Source organism: Mustelus asterias, chromosome 7, assembly GCF_964213995.1.
Source record: "Mustelus asterias chromosome 7, sMusAst1.hap1.1, whole genome shotgun sequence".
Lineage (NCBI taxonomy): Eukaryota > Metazoa > Chordata > Chondrichthyes > Carcharhiniformes > Triakidae > Mustelus > Mustelus asterias.
This window is the reverse complement of record NC_135807.1, coordinates 137,729,809-137,756,806: the sequence shown is the minus strand read 5'-3', so window position 1 is coordinate 137,756,806 and position 26,998 is coordinate 137,729,809. Positions and strand designations below refer to the sequence as shown.

The 26,998-nt window shown below is 42.6% G+C and overlaps 1 protein-coding gene across 1 annotated transcript in view; it reads right to left on the bottom strand.

Annotated features, from left to right (window-relative positions):
* Positions 1-417: 417 nt before the first annotated feature.
* Positions 418-26,998, bottom strand: part of topaz1 (testis and ovary specific TOPAZ 1) — a 38,840-nt gene continuing 12,259 nt past the window's right edge. The window contains exons 8-13 of the mRNA XM_078216901.1: positions 24,613-24,764; positions 23,325-23,417; positions 21,251-21,366; positions 11,216-11,282; positions 6,249-6,345; positions 418-589 (exon numbers count right to left, since the gene is read on the bottom strand). Coding sequence (XP_078073027.1) covers positions 582-589; positions 6,249-6,345; positions 11,216-11,282; positions 21,251-21,366; positions 23,325-23,417; positions 24,613-24,764 — 533 coding nt within the window. The 3' untranslated portion in view covers positions 418-581. The remainder of the gene's footprint in view (positions 590-6,248; positions 6,346-11,215; positions 11,283-21,250; positions 21,367-23,324; positions 23,418-24,612; positions 24,765-26,998) is intronic.

The following is a 26,998-nucleotide window of genomic DNA, read 5'->3' as shown; positions in this document are numbered from 1 at the left end:
AGCCTCCTACACTTCCCACTGCCTCGGCAAAGCAGCCAGCATAATTAAGGACCCCACGTACCCCGGACATTCTCTCTTCCAACTTCTTGTGTCAGGAAAAAGATACAAAAGTCTGAGGTCACGTACCAACCGACTCAAGAACAGCTTCTTCCCTGTTGCGGTCAGACTTTTGAATGGACTTACCTTGCATTAAGTTGATCTTTCTCTACACCCTAGCTATGACTGTAACACTACATTCTGCACTCTCTCGTTTCCTTCTCTAATGAACGGTATGCCTTGTCTGTACAATGCGCAAGAAACAATACTTTTCACTGTACATTAATACATGTGACAATAATAAATCAAATCATGGAACTATCTATAAGCCGGTAACTAAGCATTCGATATCTTTGCACACGTTTATCAAATGAACCACACCTGATTTTGCAAATTCACAGAAGGGGACTGCAGCTCCATCATCCTTGTTTTTCACAAGAGCAACAGCAATGCACATGGCAATTCTGTGGAATTCGCTTTTAGTATCATTGTTCCAATGTAAACTTTGAAAGAAAGTTCCCATCTTGCTCCATTCTCCTTTTTCTTTATATTTCTGCAAAGCAAAGCAAGATTAAAAACTGGCATGATCAGACACCCTTCCCTTATCTAAGACACAAACATAAAAGGGCTAGGCCAGGAAGAATTGTGCTGAATGGGATGGTATTACAGTGGGTTTCGGTTAAGAAAAGAAGTTTGCATCATGTGGTATCTTCCATGACACCAGGATTTTCCAAGGGCTTTATGAGGTACTTTTGAAATTTAGTTTATACGACAGTCTCCAGTTTTAGCATCTTTAACTGAGCAAAAAACCCAAAGAGCGTGGAGAAGATGGGAGACGAGAGGGCAAGGACAATTAGAATTGGCAGACTGGGCTGTACAGGTCTCCTTTGGTGCTGCAAAATGTGATGATTGTGGGGTAGCATACAGCACAACACAGGTGGCAGAAGGGATTGAATAACCTCATCCATTACAAATAACAGAAATAGGAATTAGTGTTAATGGTATGTAATTGTAGTGTTAAGATACAAAGGTGCAGGACATTTGTCCATTTGTTTAAATATGTACAAAAGAGTTAGAACTGCTAGGACTCTGGGTTAATATATATGCCCTGTTTGTGAACAGAACTCCCACTCACCTGATGAAGGGGCAGCGCTCTGAAAGCTTGTGGCTTGTGCTACCAAATAAACCTGTTGGACTTTAACCTAGTGTTGTGAGACTTCTTACTGTGCTTACCCTAGTCCAATGCCGGCATTTCCACAAGATTAATATATAGGAGACAGACACAAGTAATGCTTGCATTCGGAAACTAAATCAATGAATAAAAGGATTGGTGTCTAGTTTCATACTTGATCTGCCCTGGAATCCATTTATAATTACTTCACGTGTTACAGAAAAGACACAGTGTCACAAATATTGTTCAAAGCCGATGTCCAAAATCCAGGACAGAGACCAAGCTGGATTTCTGATCACTCACTAGACCAGGTGAGAGCAGCTAGGTGATAAAGATAAACATTTTACTTTTTCAGTTTCTGAACTAGCCTGAAGTTGTTCCATCTTTTGTTTCCAAGGTTAGCAATCCCTCCCGACCACCTGTATTAACCCGCAATATATTCCCCCTGAGGCAAGTTCCTCGTATTTAATTCCCATATTTAATATCCGGGCTTCAGAGAGAGGGTGTCAAAAATATTGTTCAGTGACTGCAATGCTTTCAAACACATGATTTACGCAAGAAACCATAAAACCATGCGCTGTATTTCAAAGAGTTTGCAATTGTTCATTTTTGCTTTCCATTCATGGAGGTTTGAGAAAAAAAAATGTTTTTTGGACAGCTAGGTTTGGGGTAAAATAGTACATCTCTCTGTTCTATAGTACAGATCTCTGTGCTGCTCTGAGCCAGTTTGAGGATACAGTTTTAAATATCAAAAACATACATTATATTAGGGCTCTCACTGATGTACAGCGATTGAATAATTTAAGTGGCACTGTTATTACTGGGTGGTTTTCCAGTGATATTTTCACCTCAAGTTGAAATGATACTGTTCACGCTTGCACGTAACACTGTTTGATAAGTAGAGTGGATTGTGCAGTGCAACTTTGAATCAAGTGTTATGGAATAAAGGGAGTTATTGCCTCGGTCTCTCTAATCCAGGCACAATATAGAAGGATTTTGTTTTATTTAAAAGGAACTTGGAGGTGGAATCAGTGTGCTCCAGCTTAAAATAATACAAATGCTATGAGGATTTGACCAGAGTTTAAAGGCTTGAAAGGGGAACCAAGCCACATAGAGGACAGAGCCCCTCTCCAGATGGATTCAACCACATATTTTTAAATAGTCTAGGAAATAGATATAGGCCTTATATTAATAATTTGTTAGAAAAGGGGTTGTTGCCAGAGGACGGTGGATAGCTAATGTAATTCCTGTATAAATGGTGTTAGAACCATGTCCAGCAAATATAGGCCAGTTGGCTTATTAGTGGTAGAAAAAAAATGAAATCTATAGTAAAAAGGGGTGACGAGAAGAATATCAAAAGGTGATAATCAATAGTCAGCATGGATTTCAAATGGGAAATATCTTGCTTGACCAACCTTGAACTTTTTGAAGAGGTAAAGAGTAGACAACGGTAATGCAGTAGATGCAATTTCTCTGGATTTTCAAAAGGCCTTGGGTAAAGGTGATCATTAACAGACCAATGAAGATGATCAGAGAATGTGACATTTCGTAGAAAGACAAGGGCTCAAAACGTTAATCGGTTTCTCTCTCCACAGAAACTGCCAGACCTGCTGAGTTTAATCAGCATTTTCTGTTTTTACTTCAGAGAATGTGGGATCAGGGTAAGTGACAGAATTAATTGCCAGTTAGCTTCAAGACAGAAAGCAGAGGTTAGCTATTCAGAGCGACAGAAGGTGGGAAAGGGTGTTCCACAAGGATCATTGCTGGAGCCTCTGCTAATCAAAATTTGCATTAACAACCTGGACATTGGAATCAAAAACATAACTTCTAAATTCACAGATGATGCCAAATTGGGATGACAGTCAATACTGAGGAGGACTCCAACAAATTAAAGGAGAACATAAAATTGGAGAATGTACAAATAATCAGCAAATGAAATTCAACACATAAATGTGTGGTAGTAGGGTTTGGTAGGAAGAATAAATGACTTGGAAGGTGCAAGTTTATGTGGGGTGGAAGAACAAAGGAATCTGAGTACAAATATATAAATCATGAAGTTGGCACGGTCATTACAAAAGTAGAACAGACACTTGGCTTTAATTCTAAAGGGATAAAATTGAAAAATACACAAGTAATGCCGAACCTGCATTGAACCTTGGTTAGATCAGACCTATTATACAGCATGCAGTTCTCGTCACCGTATTATAAAAGGATATAGAGGTGTTGGGGAGTGTGCAGAGAAAATTGACAAGGATGATGATATTGGAAAAGTGGGGGTTTACACATCAGGAAAGGATTGGCAGGCTGGGTCTCTCTTCTCTTGAAATTAGGAAGCCAATGGACTAATAATGGAGGTATTTAAAATTAAGAAAGGTTTTGATATAGTGCAAGCAGCTAATGCTTCCTCTTGTGGGGAAGAGCGTAACTAGAACATAACTAGGGCAGGAGTCAGCAATTCAGCCCCTCGAGCCTGCTCCGCCATTCAATACGATCATGGTTGACCTCATCTCAGCCTTATCGCTACCTTCCTGTCTCCCTTCATCCCCCTAATTAAAAAACTAAATATCTCCTCAAATTTGTTTAGTGTTCCGTGTCCACTGCACTCTGGGGCAGAGAATTCCACAGATTCACAATCCTGTGAGTGAAGGAATTCCTCCTCATTTGTTTTAAATCTGCCACCCCTTAGCCTAAAACTATGGCCTCTTGTTCTAGAATATCCAACAAGGGGAAACATCCACTCCACATCTACCCTGTCAATCCCCTTTAGAAGACAGAGGAGATCTAAATGAGGTGTACAAGATGCTAAACTCCAGCGAGTATAGCCTAAACTTCATCTCTCTTCATAAAACAAGTCCTTCATCCCTTGAATCAATCTAATGAACCTCCTCTGAACCGCCTCTAGTGCATTTACGTCCTTCCTCAAGTAAGGGGACCAAAACTGTGCGCAATATTCCAGATGTGGTCTCACCAATGTCCTTTACAGTTGCAACAGCACTTCCCTGCTTTTACACTCTATTCTATTAACAGTGAATGCCAAAATTGAGTTTGCCTTCCTTATTACCTGCTGCACCTGCAAAGCAACTTTCTGCAATTCATGCACAAGGACACCCAGATCCCTCTGCACCAAAGCATCTTGAAGTTTCTTGCCATTCAGCCATCAATATAAGATAGTCACCAAGAAATCCAATAGGGAATTCTGAAGAAATTTCTTTACCCAGAAAATGTGGAACTCACTACCAAAGAGAATAAGTCAAGCAAACAGTATTAATATATTTAAGGGAGACTGACGAGATGAGCACATAAGGTCAGGAAAGAGGGTTAGAATGATTGATTTAGATGAGGAAAGGAGGCTCTAGTGAAGAATGAACAATTGAATGAACTGGTTAGGATGAATTGACTGACTGTGCCCCACATAATTCAAACAGTTGTGTGTGACTGTCCAGTTACGTGTAGGACTGCAAACTCTCAAACTGAATATTGAATGCACATGAGGGTGACTCAGTCAGTTCCAAACAGTCATATTGGAATCAAAATGTTAACCCTGTTTCTCTCTCTCCATTGATGCCGCCTGACCTGCTGAGTTTTTCCAGCATTTCGGGTTTTTTTTCCTTCCAGATCCCCAACATCCAGTGTTTTGCTTTTATCCCACTGAATAATTATTCATGCAGATGCCCCAACCAGCGTTTTCAGGGGATTTAAACGAGTTGAGCCACTTAAATTGGAAAGAACTGCCTTAGAACTTGCAAGTAATAGATCATAGAAACAGAGAATGGGAGGCGGATATTCAGCCCTTCGAGCCGGCTCCACCATTCAATAGGATCATGACTGATGCTCTATCTCAACACCATACTCACTATCTCCACTATCTCACCACTATCTCAATGGGCGGCACGGTAGCACAGTGGTTAGCACTGCTGCTTCACAGCTCCAGGGACCTGGGATCGATTCCCGGCTTGGGTCACTGTCTGTGTGGAGTTTGTACATTCTCCTCGTGTCTGCGTGGGTTTCCTCCGGGTGGTCCGGTTTCCTCCCACAGTCCAAAAATGTGCGGGTTAGGTTGATTGGCCATGCTAAAAATTTCCCCTTAGAGTCCTGAGATGCGTAGGTTAGAGGGATTAGCGGCTAAATATGTAGGGATATGGGGGTAGGGCCTGGGTGGGATTGTGGTCGGTGCAGACTCGATGGGCCGAATGGCCTCCTTCTGCACTGTAGGGTTTCTATGATTTCTATGATACTCCCATGCTCTTTCCAAACCTTGACCCTTTCAGAGTCTAGAAATCTCTCTATTTCCTTAAATATATTCAATAACTTGGCCGCGACACAGGCTAATCCACCTCTCGTAGCACTGGGAAATGAAAGGATCAGTGAAAGAATCTTAAACTGATACAGGATTTGAGAAGCGACCATATATTTCTATGTTGGTATCAATGTTGGGAAGCTTCATCTCAATTCTCCCAAAGAATGCGATACCAGATCAGCCCAACAGTGCACTACAGACAAGGTTATAGTAATAACGTGTACGCGAGAGCAAAATAAAGCAGACTGGAAACGATTCTCTCTTTATGTCACCATGCAATTGCAGCAGCAAACTTGAAGCACAGGAAGCAATGCAATTCACACGATCAACACCACTGACCAGCAAAAACAAACCAATTAGCACTGCCACACAGCGAAGCAGACAGCACTGAATGAGCAACATTAATACAGCTCCAGGCACTAACAGATTAAGTAGGTGAAGGTGGGCAAGAATAAATGAATTCAAAAGACCAGAGGGCACTGTAACACACCGATAAATCAATGGAGCAGCAGGCACAGCAACCAGTTAATTACCAAATGGAGCAGTAAATTAAGGATCCAGTGATACCCCTGGCACAACAATGGCAGTGGAAAAACATGTCAATAAGTTAATGGAAGGAGCTGACTCAGCGACTAATCAAACTAGTGGAATGCCAGTAAATTAATATTCAGACAGCAGCAGGGACAGCAATACATCCACAAATTAAATGCAGCAGGCACTTGTGAATTAATACTCCTTTCCTACCTTTGCTGTCGCTGTTTCCTGCCACTAAGCGACTGGAGCCGGTTTCACTGGCAGTTTTCTTTTCAAAAACGTTACGAACAATTATCATAATTGTCAACTGTAAAGATGAGTTGAGTTAAAGAAAACATGAGCGCCACTTTCACCATAATTATTTTTCCCCACAGGCACTTAACCAGTTAATACCAGGCATTTGTACAGTATAATAATCCGTTTAAGTGTTTTAAAGCATTCTTAAAGCTTCCAGGGGTTGGGGTGGGAGGGAAGATGGTGGCCATGGGGTAATCCAGAGGTCAGGCTAATGCTCTGGGATATGGGTTTAAATCCCACCATGACAGCTGACATAAAGATAGTTTCAGTATCATTGGTTGCTGCCACGTCCATTGATGTCCTTTAGGGAAGGAAATCTGCCATCCTTACCTGGTCTAGCCTACATGTGACTCCAGACACACAGCAATGTGGTCAACTCTTAACTGCCCTTTGAAATGGCCTAGCAAACCACTCAGTTCAAGAACAATTAGGGATGAGCAACAAATGCTGGTCCAGCCAGCAACGCCCAAATCCCATGAAATAATAGAAAAGGAAAACAAAACGTGGATAGGCTGATCCAGAAATTGAGAAGCCAATTAATTTCTCATTAAGGAAAATAAATCAGTGCAATCAGGAGGGACTTGAAGAAGTTCAAGTTCAAAGGTGGTGGTGGGAAGATTATGGGGGAGATAATGAGCTCTATTGCAGCCTAAGAGAAGGCAGGGCTCCAAGCATGCCAGACACCATCTTGTTAAAGGAGATTTGCTCCTGAGCACATAATGACCGTCAGCGTCATGCAGAGCGGCGCTGATTCCCGCCAGGCCTGCCATTTATGAGCACCATGCTCAAGCCCTACCTTAACCTCACAAACTCAACATGGCATTATGTGGCATGAAGGAGCATCTCCCCTGACCAGCACCGCTACAAGGATCATGAGCTACTTCTGCTGATTGCTGGATTATTTATTCTGGCTGTAGATGCAACTGTATATATTTTTAAGAGCTGTTGCATATTTGTAGATTTTCAATAGTTCACAAGAAGTGGTCTGGGTGTTAAAACAAATAGCTTCAAATGGCCTAAAGGGGAAGCAGATTTAGGACTGAATTGAGACCTTGTGAATCTGTGGAATTCCCCGCCCAGTGAAGCAGTTGAGGCTACCTCATTGAATGCTTTTAAGGTAAGGATAGATACATTTTTGAACAGTAAAGGAATTAAGGGTTATGGTGAGCGGGCGGGTAAGTGGAACGGAGTCCACGAAAAAATCAGCCATGATCTTATTGAATGGCGGAGCAGGCTCGAGGGGCCAAATGGCCTACTCCTGCTCCTGGTTCTTATGTTCTTCCAGGCAAGGATGGCTTGGATTATCACGGAGAATGAACAAACCCATTACCTAGTAGAATAAACTGTAGGTCAGTAAAGACTTAAAATAAACCAAGAGTAAGGTTAACATTAGGTGACTGCAGCTCTTTCAGGAATCTGACTCCTCCCAGGCTGCTCTAGGAGAGGCTAGCAACATTCACATCACACAAGAGCCGGGCAATGTCCATCTCCAACGAGAGAATCTAACCATCACCTCTTGACATGCAATGGCATTACCATTGCTGAGCCCCCCACTATCGACATCCTGGGGGTTACCATTAACCAGAAAATGAACTGAACTAACCATATAAATATTGTAGCCACAAGAGCAGGCCAAAGGCTAGGAATCCTGCTTGGCACAACTTGACACCACCCAGGACATAGCAACCCACTTGATTGGCACCTCATCCACAAATATTCACTTCCTTCACCACCAAACAGTGGCAACAAGATGCACTTCAGAAACTCACCAAGACTCCTTAGGCAGCACCTTCCAAACCCACGACCTCTACCATCTAGAAGGACAAGAGTAGCAGATACCTGGGAACACCACCATCTGGAACTTCCCCTCCAAATCACTCACCATCCTGAGTTGGAAATATATTACCGTTTCTTCACTGTCATTGGGTCAAATCTTAGAACTCCCTCCTTAACAGCATGGTGGGTGTACATATGCCTTGGACTAGACTGCAACAGCTCAGCGCCACCTTCTCCACAGCAACTTGGTATTGGCTAACAAGTGACACTTACATCCCATAAATGAATTTTTGAAAACATTTATTTTTCAGGGATCAGCAACCCCCCCTCCCCCATACTTGCACTACCCCATTTAACGTGTGTAAAGCTCAGAATCAAGTTTAAAAGTACCGCAGCTAAAATAAATGTTTCCAGGTGAACTCCTGAGTTTAAGTAATTGCAAACAGAAAGAGGAAGACTTCCCAGAACAGCACAGCAGGAGGTCACCAACCCACAGCTACAGAGCAATAGAGACACAAAGAAGGGGAAGGTGAGTTTCCACAGAAAGTAGTGGGGATTCAAAAAGGTGGCAACCTCAGGATTACTCAATGCTAGGTCTTTATTCTGGCTGTTTTGATGATGGTTTTGACAGTGAATACATAGAGACAGGATATTGGAGGGAAGGGTTTAGATTCCTGGAGCACTGCAATGCAGTGCAGGAAATTCCCATGGGGTGGATAGATGAACATTGCTCGGTGCCTATCATACACAGTCACTCCACGATAAGTGGTCAAGGAAAAAGTTGAGTGAAGCTTTGTAGTAATGGGAAATCTAATTGACAGAGGATCAGATAGTCAATTGCGTAATGTGTAAAAAATCCTAAATGATGTGCTGCCTCTCGGGTAAGGACTAAGAAGCGGGTAAGGAAAGGGATCAAGAATCAGTCAGAAGACACTGCTCATGAATGACGCGATGACAGAAGAACAAAATAACTCAAGAAGTTAGGGAACGCTCAAGGAGGAAGACGTCCAGAATATACGGGGCGGCACGGTAGCACAATGGTTAGCACTGCGGCCTCACAGCGCCAGGGACTAAGGTTCGACTCCCGGCTTGGGTCACTGTCTGTGTGGAGTTTGCATGTTCTCCCCGTGTCTACGTGGGTTTCCTCCGGGTGCTCCGGTTTCCGCCCACAGTCTGAAAGATGTGCTGGTTAGATGCATTGACCCAAACAGGTGCCGGACTGTAGTGACTAGGGGAATTTCACAGTAACTTCATTGCAGTGTGAAGAAGGGAAAGGGTTAATGAATTTTGTACCTAGAATCTGTGCAAGGACATTGTCAACCTTACATGTTTGTGCAAGCTTGTGTGCTAGCTGCTAGCTAAACATAGCTAAACAGCTGCAGATGTTAAAGCGCGATAACGGCTGTTTGAAAGGAGGAATCCTGCTGGGACAGCCGTGACCACAAGGGAGAAACTGCGGGTCGTGACTGAAGCCGGGAATCATGATGTATAAATACCCACACTTATTTGTATTCAGGGAGAAGTTTGGCAGACCGCTTTTAGGAACCTGGTTCTCCCAAAAGCTTTTGTAATAAAGCCACTGTACTTTGACTCATAAATAGTCTCAGGAGGTATTATTTTACCGACAACACAGTGTTAATACAAGCTTTACTTGTGACGAATAAATAAGCTTTAACTTTTCAAAGCATTGCGAGCCGATTTATCGCGAGCCCAGGCAATTTTGGGAGATAAATACACAGCTAGAGATATATGCAAGGGGAAGGGTTCAGATTTCTGAAGGCATAATGAACTGTATCAATACAACAGCCTATGCTTGAATGGAGATGGAACCTTTTATCCTTGGAGATATTTTGAGTTGAGGGAAAATTTCAACCAAATTGGCACAATAAAAATAGACAGAAAGGGAAAGTAAGATTTAGACCTAGAAAACAAGAGAGGTAGGAAGATTGGGATAGGCTAAACAAGACAAGGTGAGTAAGAAATCAGGAAGGACAGATAAAAAGAAATTTGCAAAGTTAGGTGAATCTAAACCATTAAAAGGTTACAGAAAGTAAGGAGTACGAGACTGGGCTTAGTTCATGTGGAGGAAATCATTAATATGGATTCATAGGCTAAGTCACCAGAGCTTTGTAACATACAAAAAATTTTAAGCATAACAATGATTAATCTACCATTTTAAAACCTATTCAGATGCACTGTAATGTCACTCTGTTCTTCTGCACCCTCAGCCAGGGTGTGCTATATTCTTTCAAATGGAATTTCGAACCCGAATACAAAGCTCTTTTGGAGGTCTGCCTGGTTGACTGTTTCTACACAAGGATGTGACTGGTCTTTTCAAGTTTGTGTAAGACCTACTGGTGTTCCTAGCTTTACCCTCTTTCAATCGGTTAGTGGGAAATAACTTATTGCACGCATACATCCAAGACAGAAACAAACATTAAAGACCATATTTCCAAAAACTCATGTTAGGGGTTTGACAAGATCACTTTTCTCATTGTGAGCAGCAAAGCACTTGGAGCAAAAAAAAATCCCGAAGTGAGAGAGATGATACTGGTTAACTCTGAAAAGGGCATGAGGGAACGAGGGTAGATTGCAGGTGACGTTTAGGTGATGATACAGAGAAAAATAAAGTAGCCGCGTCAATAGAAAATTTTCTCCTGCTTGCCAGTACACACTTTGAGAACATTTGAAGGGCAGTCGAGATGGAAACAAGGGTTGCCAACTCTTGGGTGGACATATTTCTGGAGGGTTTTACACATTACCTCATCGCTGACTCTCCCACACAGCCAAATAGCCTTTTGCTTCCCTCAGCTCCTAAACATTAAATGGAAGTTATTTCAATATGCCTAGGATTACTCTCCTTGGATTTTGCTCAGAGCAGTGTCATGGATATTCATCATCAACTCCTAGAGACTCCAGCTCAGTCCTGGAGAGTTGGTAACGCTGGTTCCAACTGAAGGGTCTATTTATGTATCAGAATTTCCTGATGGTAGTCTTTATACCCATAAGCCTAAAGCACTCAGTGCCTAGAACATTTACATAAATATCAATAGATTCAAGAACATTTGATTGAAAAAAAAAAGCAGGAACAAAAATCTAAACACCTCTATTTCAGCTATTGCAAAATTCAAGTCAAACAGCTCTTCCAGTTCTGCTTCATGAGAAAGTAACCTGGAAGAGAAAAAAATATGTAACTTTCAAAAAGGAATTGGATATATACTTAAAAGGAAAGTTAGTATTATGGGAAAGAGCAGGGGGGAAATGGGACTAATTGGATAGCTCTTTCAAAAGAGTCAGTTCAGGCAGCATTGCTGAATAGCCTCTTTCTGTACTTTAAGATTCTATGGAAGCCTGCAATGTTTTAAGCCAGAACAGTTTAGAAAGTTACTAGCAAATCTGGCGTTGCTGTTCAGTGAGCTAGAAATGCTAATGAGATCTGATTGGCAACAAATTTCCTCAACACAGCATTTTTGATTGGAAAATTGTATTTCCTTACTGCAGATAGATCAACACATGATAAATATATTTGTTCCTCCCAACTTTCTCAGCACGTGATATAGGTGGCAACAAATAGAACTACACTTGTCTCTCCTTCACATTTCACAGAATCACAAAGGTGGCCATTTGGCTCATTGTGCCTGCACTAGCTTTCTGAATTGAGCAATTCATTTAGCACCATTTGCTCATGTCACGGAGGTGTGTTGATTTCAAATATTAAGTTTCAACTTTACCTGCTGGATTCGCTTAGGGAACTTTCAATTGTTAAAACAAAGAAACAGTCTTACGATGGTTGCCAGAGGTCACCTGACATGTCTGCAACTGCAAGTTGGTCAAGTATCTGGAAGTTTCCAATGTGTAGGCAAATCCTCCTGTTGAATTTCTCACCTGCCGACGTTATGGATTACTTCACACATCTGCTGAAGATTACAGTCAACTCCTGCCATTCATGCGGGTGCCGCTCCCACAAATTCTCAAAGCGTGAAATGCTGAGCGCAGAACCTGCCCATGCTCAGTCAGCACATGCGCAGTGCGCGCTTTCTGCATGGGAAAGCTGAGAGATTAACATTCTAAATTGTGGATGAGTGAGTTTTGGGGCCACAAGCCAGGATTACATTTGAGAGCATGAACAATTTTGTGATAGAGGTGGTTGCACATGACGAGAGCTGACTGTACTTCAAAGATGGACGGAAACTTAAAATGGCTGCCACCATTTGCATTACTGTTATAGCTACATTTCTTTGTCAGATTGGAGACAAGACTCTACACTATACTCATTACATGGGAAAATGGGTCAGTCTAAAGTGATGTCTTGGATGTTAAAATATTAATCCACTAGGCCATAACACAAAAGCCAAGATGTGTCCAGACATAAGCTAATCAATTATCTTCTGTGAAATACTTATCATAGAAAGAGGTCATATGATCGGGATCACCATTTAGGAATGTCTATTATAAGACCATAAGACATAGGAGCAAAATTAGGCCACTCGGCCCATCAAGTCTGCTCCGCCATTCAATCATGGCTGATATTTTTCTCATCCCCATTCTCCTACCTTTTCCCCATAACCCCTGATCCCCTTATTAATCAAGAACCTATCTATCTCTGTCTTAAAGACACTCAATGACCTGGCCGCCACAGCCTTCTGTGGCAAAGAGTTCCACAGATTCACCACACTCTGGCTGAAGAAATTCCTCCTCGTCTCTGTTTTAAAGGATTGTCCCTTTAGCCTGAGGTTGTGCCCTCGGGTTCTAGATTTTCTTACTAATGGAAACACCATCTCCACGTCAACCCTATCCAGGTCTCGCAATATCCTGAAAGTTTCAATAAGATCCCCCCTCATCCTTCTAAACTCCAATGAGTACAGACCCAGAGTCCTCAACCATTCTTCATACAACAAGTTCTTCATTCCAAGGATCATTCTTGTGAACCTCCTCTGGACCCTTTCCAAGGCCAACACATCATTCCTTAGATATGGGGCCCAAAACTGCTCACAATGCTCCAAATGGGGTCTGACCAGAGCCTTATACAGCCTCAGAAGTACATCCCTGCTCTTGTATTCTAGCCCTCTCAGCATGAATGCTAACATTGTATTTGCCTTCCTAACTGCCGACTGAACCTGCATATTAACCTTAAGAGAATCTTGAACAAGGACTCCCAAATCCAAACAAAGAACGAAGACAATTACAGCACAGGAACAGGCCCTTCAGCCCTCCAAGCCTGCACCGACCATGCTGCCCAACTTAACTAAAACCCCCTACCCTTCTGGGGACCATATCCCCCTATTCATGTATTTGTTAAGACGCCCCTTAAAAGCCACTACTGTATCCGCTTCCACTACCTCCCCTGGTTATGAGTTCCAGGCACTCACCACCCTCTGTAAAAAATCTGCTTCGTACATCTCCTTTAAACCTTGCCCTCGCACCTTAAACCTATGCCCCCTAGTAATTGACTCTTCCATCCTGGGAAAAAGCTTCTGACTATCCACTTTGTCCATGCCTCTCATAATCTTGTAGAGTTCTTTATCAAGTCACCCCCCTCAACCGCCATCGTTCCAGTGAGAACAAATCAAGTTTCTCCAACCTCTCCTCATAGCTAATGCCTTCCATACCAAGCAACATCCTGGTAAATCTTTTCTGTAGCCTCTCCAAAGCCTCCACATCCTTCTGGAGTGTGGCGACCAGAATTGAACACTATATTCCAACTATGCAGCCTAAGGTTCTATAAAGCTGCAACACGACTTGCCAATTTTTAAACTCCATGTCCCGGCCGATGAAGGCAAGCATGCTATATGCCTTCTTGACTACCTTCTCCACCTGTGTTGCCATTTTCAGTGACCTGTGCACCTGTACACCCACATCCCTTTGCCTATCAATACTCTTAAGGGTTCTGCCATTTACTGTATATTTCCTATCTGTATTAGACCCTCCAAAATGCATTACCTCACAGTTGTCCGGATTAAATTCCATCTGCATCTCTCCGCCCAAGTCTCCAAGCGATCTATACCCTGCTGTATCCTCTGATGGTCCTCATCGCTATCTGCAAATCCACCAACCTTTGTGTCATCCGCCAGAATACTGAGGGGCAAGGGAGGAAATTGCTGGGGCCTTGAGAGAAATCTTTGTATCCTCACTGGCCATATCACAGGGAAGGTCTCAGAGGATTGGAGAATAGCTTACTAATCAACCCACTTACTTTCCTCCAAATCATTTATATATATTACAAACAGCAAAGGTCCCAGCACTGATCCCTGAGGAACGCCACTTGTCACAGCCCTACATTCAGAAACGCACCCTTTCACTGCTACCCTCTGTCTTCTTTGACCAAGCCAGTTCTGTATCCACCTTGCTAGCTTACCTCTGATCCCATGCGACTTCACCTTCTGCATCAGTCTGCCATGAGGGACCTCGTCAAAGGTCTTACTGAAGTCCATGTAGAGAACATCCACTGCCCTACCCTCATCAATCATTTTCGTCACTTCCTCAAAAAACTCGATCAAGTTAGTGAGACACAACCTCCCCTTCACAAAACCATGTTGCCTCTCACTAATACGTCCACTTATTTCCAAGTGGGAATAAATCCTGTCTCGAAGAATCCTCTCCAATAATTTCCCTACCACTGATGTAAGGCTCACCAGCCTGTAATTACCTGGATTATTCTTGCTACCCTTCTTAAACAAAGGAACAACATTGGCTATTCTCCAATCCTCTGGAACCTTCCCTGTAGCCAGTGAGGATACAAAGATTTCTCTCAAGGCCCCAGCAATTTCCTCCCTTGCCTCTCTCAGTATTCTGGGGTATATCCCATCAGGCCCTGGGGCCTTGTCTACCTTAATGTTTTTCAAGAACCCCAATACCTCCTCCTTTTGATCTCAACATGACTCAAACTATCTACACACCCTTTCCCAGACTCATCATCCACCAAGTCCTTCTCTTCGGTGAATACTGATGCAAAGTACTCATTTAATACCTCGCCCATTTCCTCTGGCTCTATGCATAGATTCTCTCCCTTGTCCTCGAGTGGACCAACCCTCACCCTGGTTACGCTCTTGCTCTTTACATATGTATAAAAAGCCTTGGGATTTTCCTTAATCCTGCTGGCCAATGCTTTTTCGTGACCACTTTTAGCCCTCCTTACTCCTTGTTTAAGTTTCTTTCTACTTTCCTTGTATTCCACACTTGCTTCGTGTGTTCCCAGCCTCCTAGCTTTGACAAATGCTTCCTTTTTCTCTTTCTCACAATATCTCTGGTTACCCAAGGTTCCCAAAACTTGCCATACTTATCCTTCATCCTTACAGGAATGTGCCGTTCCTGAATCCCTATCAACTTGCACTTGAAAACCTCCCCCATGCCAGATGTTGATTTGCCCTCAAACATCTGCCCCCAATCTACACTCTTCAGTTCCTCCTAATATTGTTGTAATTAGCCTTCCCCCAATTTAGCACCTTAACTTGAGGACTACACTTATCTTTATCCATCAGTACCTCGAAGCTTACTGAATTGTGGTCACTGTTCCCGAACAGCTCCCCTACTGAAACATCGACCACCTGGCCAGGGTCATTCCCCAATACCAGGTCCAGTATGGCCCCTTCCCTAGTTGGACTATCGATATACTGTTTCAAGAAACCCTCCTGGATGCTCCTTACAAACTCTGCCCCATCCACGCCCCTAGCACTAAGTGAGTCCTAGTCAATATAGGGGAAGTTAAAATCTCCCACCAGAACAATCCTGTTACTTTTACACCTTGCCAAAATCTGCTCCTCTATTTCCCGCTGGCAGTTGTAAACCCCCAACATTGTGACCACATCCTTCCTATTCCTGCGCTCTACCCATATTGCCTCGCTGTATGAGCCCTCTGAGGTGTCCTCCCGCAGTACATCTGTGATATTCTCCTTAACTAGTAGTGCAACTACCCCACCCCTTTTACATCCCTCTCTATCCCGCCTGAAACAACTGTATCCTGGAATGTTAAGCTGCCAATCCTCTCCTTCCCTTAACCAAGTCTGTGTAACAGCAACAACATCATAGTTCCTGGTACTAATCCAAGCTCCAAGTTCATCTGCCTTACCTGTTACACTTCTCGCATTGAAACAAATACACTTCAGTACACCAGACCCTCTTTGATTAGCAACTACACCCTGCCTGCTCTTTGAGTCTTACTAGCCCTACTCTCTGGTCCCCCTTCAGCTAATTCACCTTTGCTTTGGTTCCCATCCCCCTGTCAAACTAGGTTAAATCCTCCCGTGTGACACTAGCAAACCTCCCGGCCAGAATATTTATGCCCTTCCAGTTTAGGTGCAACCCGTCTTTCTTGTACAGGTCCCACCTGGCCCCAAGATCCCAATGGTCCAGAGATCCGAAACCCTCCCTCCTACACCAGCTATTTAGCCACATGTTGAGCCGCACTATCTTCCTATTCCTAGTCTCACTGGCACGTGGCACAGGGAGTAATTCTGAGATTAGAACCTTAGAGGTCATGCTTTTTAACTTTCTACCCAACTCCCTAAACTGCTGCTGCAGAACCTCATCACTCTTCCTACCTATGTCGTTCGTGCCAATGTGTACCACGACCTCTGGCTGCTCACCCTCTCCCTTCAGAATGCTTTCTGTCCGTTCAGAGACATCCTGGACCTTGGCACCAAGGAGGCAACATACCATCCTGGAGTCTCTTTCACGTCCACAAAAGCGCCTATCTGCTCCCCTAACTATAGGGTCCCCTATAACTATTGATCTAGTGCTCTTTGTCCTTCCCTGCTTAACAGCAGAGCCAGCCCTGGTGCCACTGCTTTGGTTGCTGCTGCTGTTATCCCCTGATAGGCCAACCCCCCCCAACAGTATCCAAAACGGTATACTTGTTAGAGGGGTGATGACCACAGGGGATTCCTGCACTGACTGCCTGCCCCTTCTAGCAGTCACCCATCTGGGTGTGACCACGTCTCTAAAGCTCCTATCTATGACACTTTCTCCACCATCATGCATCCAAGTGCATCCAACTGCCGCTCCAACCTATCCATGCGGTCTGTAAGGAGCTGCAATTGGGTGCACTTCCTGCAGACGTAGTTGTCCAAGACACTGGAAGCGTCACGGATCTCCCACATCTCACAAGTGCAGCATTTAACCCCACTGACCAACATTTCGAGCACCAATTAAATTATTTAAGAAAAATTATAAAACTCTCACCTTCACTTTTACCTTCTCACAGTGGCCTTTTTTTTGGTTGGAGGAGGGAGGAAGGAAGAGAGGGAAACACTAACGTAGTGTTTCGGGCTTATTGCTCCTTGACACCAGATCTTCTGCTTCTCACTTCTTAGATGATGTTGCTGGTCTGACTTCTCCCAGAATGCACCAGTGAAGTCCCTCAGCCGCCTCTACTGGATTTGTGTTTCTGGTTTCCTAAGCATTTCCCCATTTAGAAAATAGTCTATGTCTCCATTCCTTCTTCCAAAATGCATGACCTCGCACTTTTCCACATTGTATTCCATCTGCCACTTCTCCTAACCTGTCCAAGTCCTTCTGCAGCCTCCCTGTTTCCTCAATGCTACCTGTCCCTCTGCATATCTTTGCATCATCTGCAAACTTAACAACAGTGCCTTCAGTTCCATCTTCCAAATTGTTAATGTATAGTGTGAAAGGTTGTGGTCCCAGCACCGACCCCTGAGGCACACCACTCGTCACTGGCTGCCATCCTGAGAAAGACCCTTTATCCCCACTCTCTGCCTTCTGCCAGTCAGCCAATCCTCTATCCATGCCAGGATCTTACCCTTAACACCATGGGCACTTAACTTATTTAACTGTCTCCTATGCGGCACCTTGTCAAAGGCCTTCTGGAAATCTAAATAAATCACGTCCACTGGTTTTCCTTTATCGAACTTCCTTGTTACCTCCTCAAAGAACTCTAACAGATTTGTCAGACATGGCCTCCCCTTGACAAAGCTTACTGACTCAGTCCTACTTTATCATGCACTTCCAAGTACACCGCAATCTCATCTTTAATAATGGACTCTAAAATCTTGCCAATGACCGAAGTCAGGCTAACCGGCCTATAATTTCCCGGATGCTGCCTCCCTCCCTTCTTAAACAGCGGTGTTACATTCGCTACTTTCCAGTCCTCTGGGACCCTCCCTGCCTCCAGTGATTCCTGAAAGATCACCACCAAAGTCTCCACAATTTCCTCAGCTATCTCTTTTAGAACTCTGGGGTGTAGTTTATCCGTTCCAGCTGATTTATCCATCTTCAGACCGTTCAATTTCCCCAGAACCTTCTCCTTAATGATGGCCACTGCACTCACCTGTGCCTCCTGGAGCTCTGGCATCCCACAGGTGTCTTCCACCGTGAAGACTGATGCAAAGTAACTATTCAGTTCCTCTGCCATTGCTTTGTTTCCTATTATTACTTCTCCAGCCTCATTTTCCAGTGGTCCTATTTTTGCCTCTCTTACCTTTCACATACTGAAAAAAACTCTTCCTATTTTCTTTGGTATTACTAGCTAGCTTACACTATTTCATCTTCTCCCCCTCTTATTGCTTTTTTAGTTGTTCTCTGCTCACTTCTAAAGGCTTCCCAATCCTCTGGCTTCCCACTAATCCTTGCTACCTTGTATGCTTTTTCTTTTGCTTTTATGCTGTCCTTGACTTCCCTCGTCAGCCATGGAAGCCTCATCCTCCCCTTAGCACATTTCCTCCTCCTTGGGATGAATTTCTGTTGTGCCTCCAGAATTACCCCCAAAGACCCTTGCCACAGTCTTCCCTCTGAGGCTCCTTTTCCAATCAACTCTGGCCAGCTCCTCCCTCATGTCTTTGTAGTTACCTTTATTTAATTGTAACACAGTTACATCGGATTCCAGCTTCTCCCTCTCAAACTGCAGGGTAAATTCTATCATATTGTGGTCACTGCTCCCTAAGGGTTCCTTCACCTTAAGTTCCCTAATCAAGTCTGCCTCATTACACATCACCAAATCCAGAATTGCCTGCTCCCCAGTAGGCTCTGTCACAAGCTGCTCCAAAAAACCATCTCTTAGACATTCCACAAATTCCTTTCCTTGGGATCCACTACCTATCTGATTTTCCCAATTCACCTGCATATTGAAGTCCCCCATGATTATTGCAATATTGCCTTTTCTATCTCCTGATTTATTTTCTGCCCCACATCCTGACTACTGCTAGGGGGCCTGTACATAACTCCCATCAGGGTCTTTTTACCTTTGCGATTCCTCAACTCTACCCACAGAGATTCTATGCCTTCTGATCCTATATTGCATCTCGCTATGGATTGAACTTCATTCCTTACTAACAATGCAACCCCGCCCCCTTTGCCCATCTGCCTGTCCTTTCGATAGGACACATATATTGCATATTTAGACCCCAGCCCTGATCCCCTTGCAGCCACGTCTCTGTGATGCCCACAACATTGTACCGGCCAATTTCAATGTGTGCAACAAGCTCATTTACCTTGTTCCGTATACTGCGCGCATTTAGGTACAACACCCTCAGTCCTGCACTGACCACCTCCCTATTATAAAACATTGCTTGCATTGGAGCAGTCTAAAATGTAACACCTGAAAAGCAGACACCACCAGCAGCCAAAGGCTGTCTACCCTTTCCCCTCTCTGAACAAACTTGTAAAAAGTCTGACACCAGGTATCTCCACATCTTAACTAACCAACCTTAATGAACCCTGCCTGCTTAACCAACCTGAATGAACCCTGCCTGCTTAACTAACCTGAATGAACCCTGCCTGCTTAACTAACCTGAATGAACCCTGCCTGCTTAACTAACCTGAATGAACCCTGCCTGCTTAACTAACCTGAGTGAATCCTGCCTGCTAAGTGTATAGCAGACAAGTGAAATTAAAGATTACTTCATATTCCAAAATCAGTGTTTCAGAGAGAAACAAAACCAAGCACTACAGAAGAATGGCCTCAGCCATGAATCGTGCAAAGGATTTACAATCAGTGAAATTGATTTACTTGCCTTTTTGTGTTTACGTTTTGGCCAAATTAAGATTCATCGCCTCTACTTTGTAACTTGTATGTTTATGGGTTGTGAAATCAGGATGTGAGCTTACCTTTATAAAAATATTCTAATATCTTCAGCTAGGTGGGTTTTTAAGCACAAAAGCTAACCCTTACTTGTTTAAACTCATGAAAGCCAGGCTGAGTTCTCTGCAATCAGCACCTGAACAGTCAGGTCCATACACTGAATTGGCAACATTCATCCAGAGAAATGATGAAATCCCTGTTACAATCAACCAGGAGGTGGGGGGAAAATAAGGGTTGAAATCCTTACACACATCGTCACCTTATTATTACACCTGACGTGTCCCCGTAACCCTGTACATTCTTCTTTTTCAGATAATAGGCTAATTCACTTCTTAATGACTCGATTGAACCTGCCTCCACCACACTCAGGCAGTGCATTCCAGGCCTTAACTACTCACTGCATGAAAAAGATTTTCCTTATGACACTTTTGCTTTTACCAATTACTTTAAATTTGTGCCCTTGTGTTCTTGCTCCTTTCACAGGTGGGACCAGTTTCTCCTCATCTACTCTGTCCAGAGCCCACATGGCTTTGAATACATCTATCAAATCGCTTCTCGGCCTTCTTTTCTCCAAGGAAAACAGTCCCAACTTCTCCAATCTATCCTCATAACTAAAGTTCTCATCCCAGAAAGAATTCTTGTGAATCTTTTCAGCATTCCTCCCCAATACTTTCCCATCCTACCTAAAATGTGGTGCGCAGAACTGGACACAATACTCGAACTAAGGCTGAACTAGTGTCTTATACAAGTTCAACATAACCTCCTTGCTCTTGTATTTGATGCCCTTAAGCCCCAGGATACTGTATGGTTTAACCATGCTCTCAGCTGGTCCTGCCACCTTCAATATCTTACGCACATATACACCCAGGTCCCTCTGCTCCTGCACTCCTTTTAGAATTGAAATAGAACTTCAAATGAGCCATTTATTTTCCATGAACTAACAGTACATCCCCATCAATCCTTCAAAAGTTCCAAACAAAGCTCACATGTACTGATCCAACAATCATATATGTCACTTTAAAACATCAAATCAAATCTTTAATATCACAGGCTTGCGACTTGAACTGTACAAGCTAACAGAAGAACAAAATAGGCAACTGCTTACCTGGGTTTAAGTGCCATGATGAAATGTATTTCTTGTTGAGATACCTGCAGTTGATTCAGCAGATGTATCATGTAATTAAATTGATCCAACTGGAACTTCAGTCCCAAATCTGCAAGCTGTAAAAGTTCACAAATTAATTGTGCATATGAAACATCTTTAAAACAATTTAAAATCTGACACTTTCCCCATTAATTATCCCAAATGCAGGCATTTAATTAGAACTCTATTTGCGAATGTGCCAAGGCTAAGTGGGTAAAACTTTCACCTCTGAGCCAGCACCCCTGATATCTTCTCAGACGTTCAATAAATCAATGCAATTTTGATCGGATGCTTTCCACAGTTTTCCAAAATTAGAATGGTTGATTACACATTATATATTTAATTGATAGCAGTCTGATCTATTTTAGAAATGTGTAACACAAATCTGGAGCACAGGCAGCTCTTTAAGCAAGAACAAAATACTGCGGAAATCTGAAATGAAAACAGCAAATGCTGGAAACACTCAGTCGGTCAGGCAGTGTCTGCAAAGAGTGAGTGAACATTTCAGGTCAGTGTCCTTTCAGCTGAACCAGGAGATTAAATCTCACTTTTTTCTGTTCTGATGGGGTATCAACCTGAAATGTTAACACTGCTTCTCTCCCCAAGGGTGCTTCTTGATCTGCTGAGTATTTCCAGCATTTGCTTTTTTTTTTATTTCAGGTTTCCAACATCTAGAGTGTTTTGCTTTTGTATCTGTAAATAGAATTTCAAACGTACCTATCTTTGCTGGAATATGTTCCATTAATCGTACCAGAGGACACAGGCAATCATTTTTGAATTGAGCAGGATGTGGGGTGAGAAGAGAATGAATTGGGAGTCGGATAGTGAATTAGGAGACATAGCAGAGAAGGAACTCCCCAGGGGCAGATAGTTGACAACCTTGCTATGGATTAAGACTAAAAGAGCACAAGGTCAAAGGAGTGGCTTATTTCCCTGTGGAACCAGCAAAGAAGATATCCCTGAAAACACTGCAAAAAAATAACTCTCACCAAATAAGTCTTCCATCTCTGTCTATTTTTGGAAATTCACCATTAATAAACACCCTTTACAAGATTGTGGCCAAAATTTATTTCCATCATTCGTCAATCAAGAAATTATTAGCAATAATATGTTTTATCCCTTTCTGTGCAAGGTGGAGAGATTAGTTACAGAGGCACAAACATAGGTTGGAAGATGGAGAACAATTATACAATGAAAACATGTAATGAACAAGTTCATTAAATAATATTTCAACAAGTGTGTCGATTAATGTAGCAAATCCTGCAATTCATTCACAAAGCCACCACAAATGTCCATCAACGAACAAAGAAAATTACAGCACAGGAACAGGCCCTTCGGCCCTCCAAGCCTGCACTGACCATGCTGCCCGACTGAACTAAAGCCCCCTACCCTTCCGGGGACCATATCCCTCCATTCCCATCCTATTCATGTATTTATCAAGATGCCCCTTAAAAGTCGCTATTGTATCCGCTCCCACTACCTACCCCGCCAGGGAGTTCCAGGCACCCACCACCCTCTGGGTAAAAAAAACTTGCCATGAACATCTCCTTTAAACCTTGCCCCTCGCACCTTAAACCTATGCCCCCCGAGTAATTGACTTCCACCCTGGGAAAAAGCTTCAGACTATCCACTCTGTTCATGCCCCTCAATCTTGTAGACTTCTATCAGGTTGCCCCTCAACCTCCGCCATTCCAGTCAATCTCTTTTCATAGCGAATACCCTCCATGCCAGGCAACATCTCGGTAAATCTTCTGTACCCTCTCCAAAGCCTCCATATCCTTCTGGTAGTGTGGCGACCAGAATTGAACACTATATTCCAAGTGCGGCCTAACTAAGGTTCTATAAAGCTGCAACATGATTTGCCAATTTTTAAACTCAATGCCCTGGCCGATGAAGGCAAGCATGCAGTATGCCTTACCTACCTTCTCCACCCACGTTGCCACTTTCAATGACCTGTGTACCTGTAACGCCCAGATTCCTCTGCCTAGCAATATTCTTAAGCCACATGTATAAAATATCCAGCAGTGATCCTTACCTTACAGGTTATCTCTATAAGATTGGAAATCATGGCCCTCAAGTCTGTGGATGCCACAAGGTCAAATACATTCAGTAAAATGTCACTTTCTGGCTAGAAGAGAAAATATTTAGTAGCATTCCATTAACTGCATATTTCTGTATTTTAAACAAAGGATGAGGGACAGTTATTTGCTGTGAAGAGTCTGAGATTGTTCCCTTTAGAACAGACAGGTTGAGTATTTTGATAGAGGTGTTCAAAATTATGAAGGGTCTTGATAAAAGTACAGAGAAACTCTCGGATATAACCTTGCAAAACCACGTGGCTGTTAATTTCCCACTTTCCAATCCTGTCTCTGTTCCTTTCCCATTCTCCAATTAGTCTGTCCGCACTATCCCACTCTAATTCTCCCTCAGTATATCTTCTGCTCTTTCTCCCAGCATCCTGCGCACTTTATCTAGACAGTTCCATTCATCTGATTCTCGAGTTCTCTCTCTGTATTCTGTACATCTCCCAGCAATGCATAAGGGGATACAGGAAAATACAGGAGGGATTAGAAGGCGAAAAAGGACAGCAAATTAATTATTGATTTTTTTTGTTGGAAAGGCAAGAATGAACACGAGGCAATTTTCACAGACTTTGACTAGCCAATGTCTGGAAGCAGCTTCAGAAATAGGCCCATGTTTCAAGATCCTGGCAGCAAGATATTAAGGAGATGATTCCAAGAAGTCAATGGCCAGAGAAATTTCTCAGAAAATGACATCTAGTGCCAGTGTGTGCCAATATCAGAAAACAAAATGCTCGCAGCTTTTAAAAAGGAAGCAAGTTGCCAACCAGCCATCCAATACCAAAGTAGGGGAATGTGGAAATGCAAACCTGTTTATCCAGACTTCTGTTCAGTGACACCTTGACAACCTTGAAGAAATCTTTTAAGAGAATAAAAATGGCTTGCAAAGTATCAGAAAGTTTCATGAGAAAGTGTCTAAAGTCACGTGGGAAAGTTTCTTGCATGGTTTAACAATTCTACCCAGCATTTTTAAGTCTTGTCCTTTAAAATTCAGAGTAAATCAGGGATAAGTTGCCACATCAATAAAAGAGCAACTATTATGGTTTCAGGGTTATCATAGTTGAAACTAACAACTGCCAACTCTGAGAAGATTAAAGTTGTATTGTTTATAGTGAAAGCAGCGACCAACCCTGTTCATTGAAACAGTCAGTTCTTCAATTCTGGTTTTGTACATTTTCTATTGCCAAGAGATAGGACAACTTATAAACTTTAATCTGCGTCAATAACAAAACAAGTACTCACCAACACCTTCATGATTAGTGCCATATTGAGCAGTTCAAAAACTTCTTGCAACATACGCAAGTTCAACAATGCGAAAAGTAGTCTGTTCATCACTTGGGAGCTACAGTAAATGCCAGGTGGAAAATTTCTGTAGTAACTTCTAAATGTTCTTACTGGGTGGGAAAAATATACACACTGCATCACTACCAGCAGATTTGAGAAACTTTTATTCTGTCTTCAATAATTTTTCTATGCTTGCAGCCATTCCAATAGGCTCAATGGAGGAGGCAAAACCTCCTGCCTGATGAAGCACCGAGAGCCACAAATCACCGAATGGCCCTCCCAAGTAATATCAATCAGCACTAGGGTTTGAACTCCCTGACATGTCTTACCAGGAAAGGCTGCTCTGGTGCTGAAACCATGGCTAGTTTTTGCAACCCATGTTTGAGTGGCTGGAAGCAGATTCTCCCAGCAGTAACATATTAAAATCTCAGCTGGTTGATACAGTTCCCACAAGTGAGAATTCTTGAACCACTCCTTAGTATTTGGCCCACTCTTGCAGTTTCAGGATGAGCTGTTCATAGTACATCCATTTCAAACTGCACCCATTTTGACATGTCAACAATCACCGCTGACATCTCAGTCAAATGTCACGACTGAAATAGTCTCTTGATTTGACACCAATTTATTTCTCATCTATAAAACCCATTTGGTGATTCAATTAAGTTTATTCATCTGTTATTTTTCTATTAATAGAAAACTCACTTATTAAACTTTATAGACTTCATAATTGTACTAAAGCCTTCTTTGTTGACCATTCCTGATGTACAGCAGAAAGCACAATACAATCACATTAACAGAAGGCAACAGTCAGGTGCAGCCAGATAATGGTCTAAAAAACTAACAACCAAAAAGAAAATTAATCCACAAGGACAGAACAAACAAATTTGATAAACATATTGCCTTGAAAGACAAAGATAAACGGGCTACTGGCAATGCAAGGCAATAGTTAACATGTCCTTGGGATAGGACATTGGGATTTTCAGGCCTTCTAGCATTTCACACCAAGTGTACAAAAGGCAATTCACTAGGATAGAAAGATTATTTCTCTTTCTGGGAATTATTTCAGATGTGATTCAAAGTTTCTAGAAGAGAATAATCTTAGAATTTTTATTGGCTTGGATAACCTTCATTCCACAATTTTTCCCAATTGAAATGCAGTCACTGTGAATTATTTTTTATCATTCATTCACAGGATGTGGACGCAGTCAGGAAGGTCAGCAGTTATTATCAATCCCTAAGTGTCCGAGACAACCTGGAACCTTGCTTGGCCATTTCAGAAAGCAGTTAAAATTTATTGTTGGAGGTCTGGAGTTCTGCTTAAATAAAGGAGACTACAAAGGGATGAGGGAGGAGTTGGCTAAGGTAGACTGGGATCAAAATCTTTATGGTGGGACAATCGAGGAACAGTGGAGAACTTTCAAAGCGATCTTTCACAGTGCTCAGCAAAAGTATATACCATGATAAGGAAGGACTGTAGAAAAAGAGATAATCAGCCATGGATACCTGAGGAAATAAAGGAGGGTATCAAATTGAAAGAAAATGCATACAAAGTGGCAAAGATTAGTGGGAACCTAGAGGATTGGGAAATCTTTAAATGAGAGCAAAAAGCCACGAAAAAAGCTATAAAGAAAAGTAAGATGGATTATGAGAGTAAACTAGCTCAGAATATAAAAACAGATTGCAAACGTTTCTACAAATATACAAAACGAAAAAGAGTGGCTAAAGTAAACATTGGTCCTTTAGAGGATGAGAAGGGGGATGTAATAACTGGAAATGAGAAAATGGCTGAGGCATTGAACAGGTATTTTGTGTCGGTCTTCACAGTGGAAGACACAAATAACATTTCAAAAATTGATGACAGGAAGGAGGAAGGCTACAGCAGGTGAGAACTTAGAAACTATTATCACGAAAGAGGTAGTGTTGGTCAAGTTAATGGGGCTAAAGGTAGACAAGTCTCCTGGTCCTGATGGAATGCATCCCAGGGCACTAAAAGAGATGGCAGGGGAAATAGCAAATGCACTAGTGGTAATTTACCAAAATTCGCTGCACTCTGGGGTGGTTCCCGCAGATTGGAAAACAGCAAATAGGATGTCACTGTTTAAAAAAAGGAGGTAGACAAAAGGCAGGTAACTATAGGCCAGTTAGCTTAACTTCTGTAGTAGGAAAAATGCTTGAATCTATCATCAAGGAAGAAATAGTGAGACATCTGGATATAAATTGTCCCATTGGTAAGACGTAGCATGGATTCATGAAGGGAAGGTCATGTTTGACTAATTTGGTGGAATTCTTTGAGAACATTACGTGTGCAGTGGACAATGGGGAACCTGTGGATGTGGTGTATCTG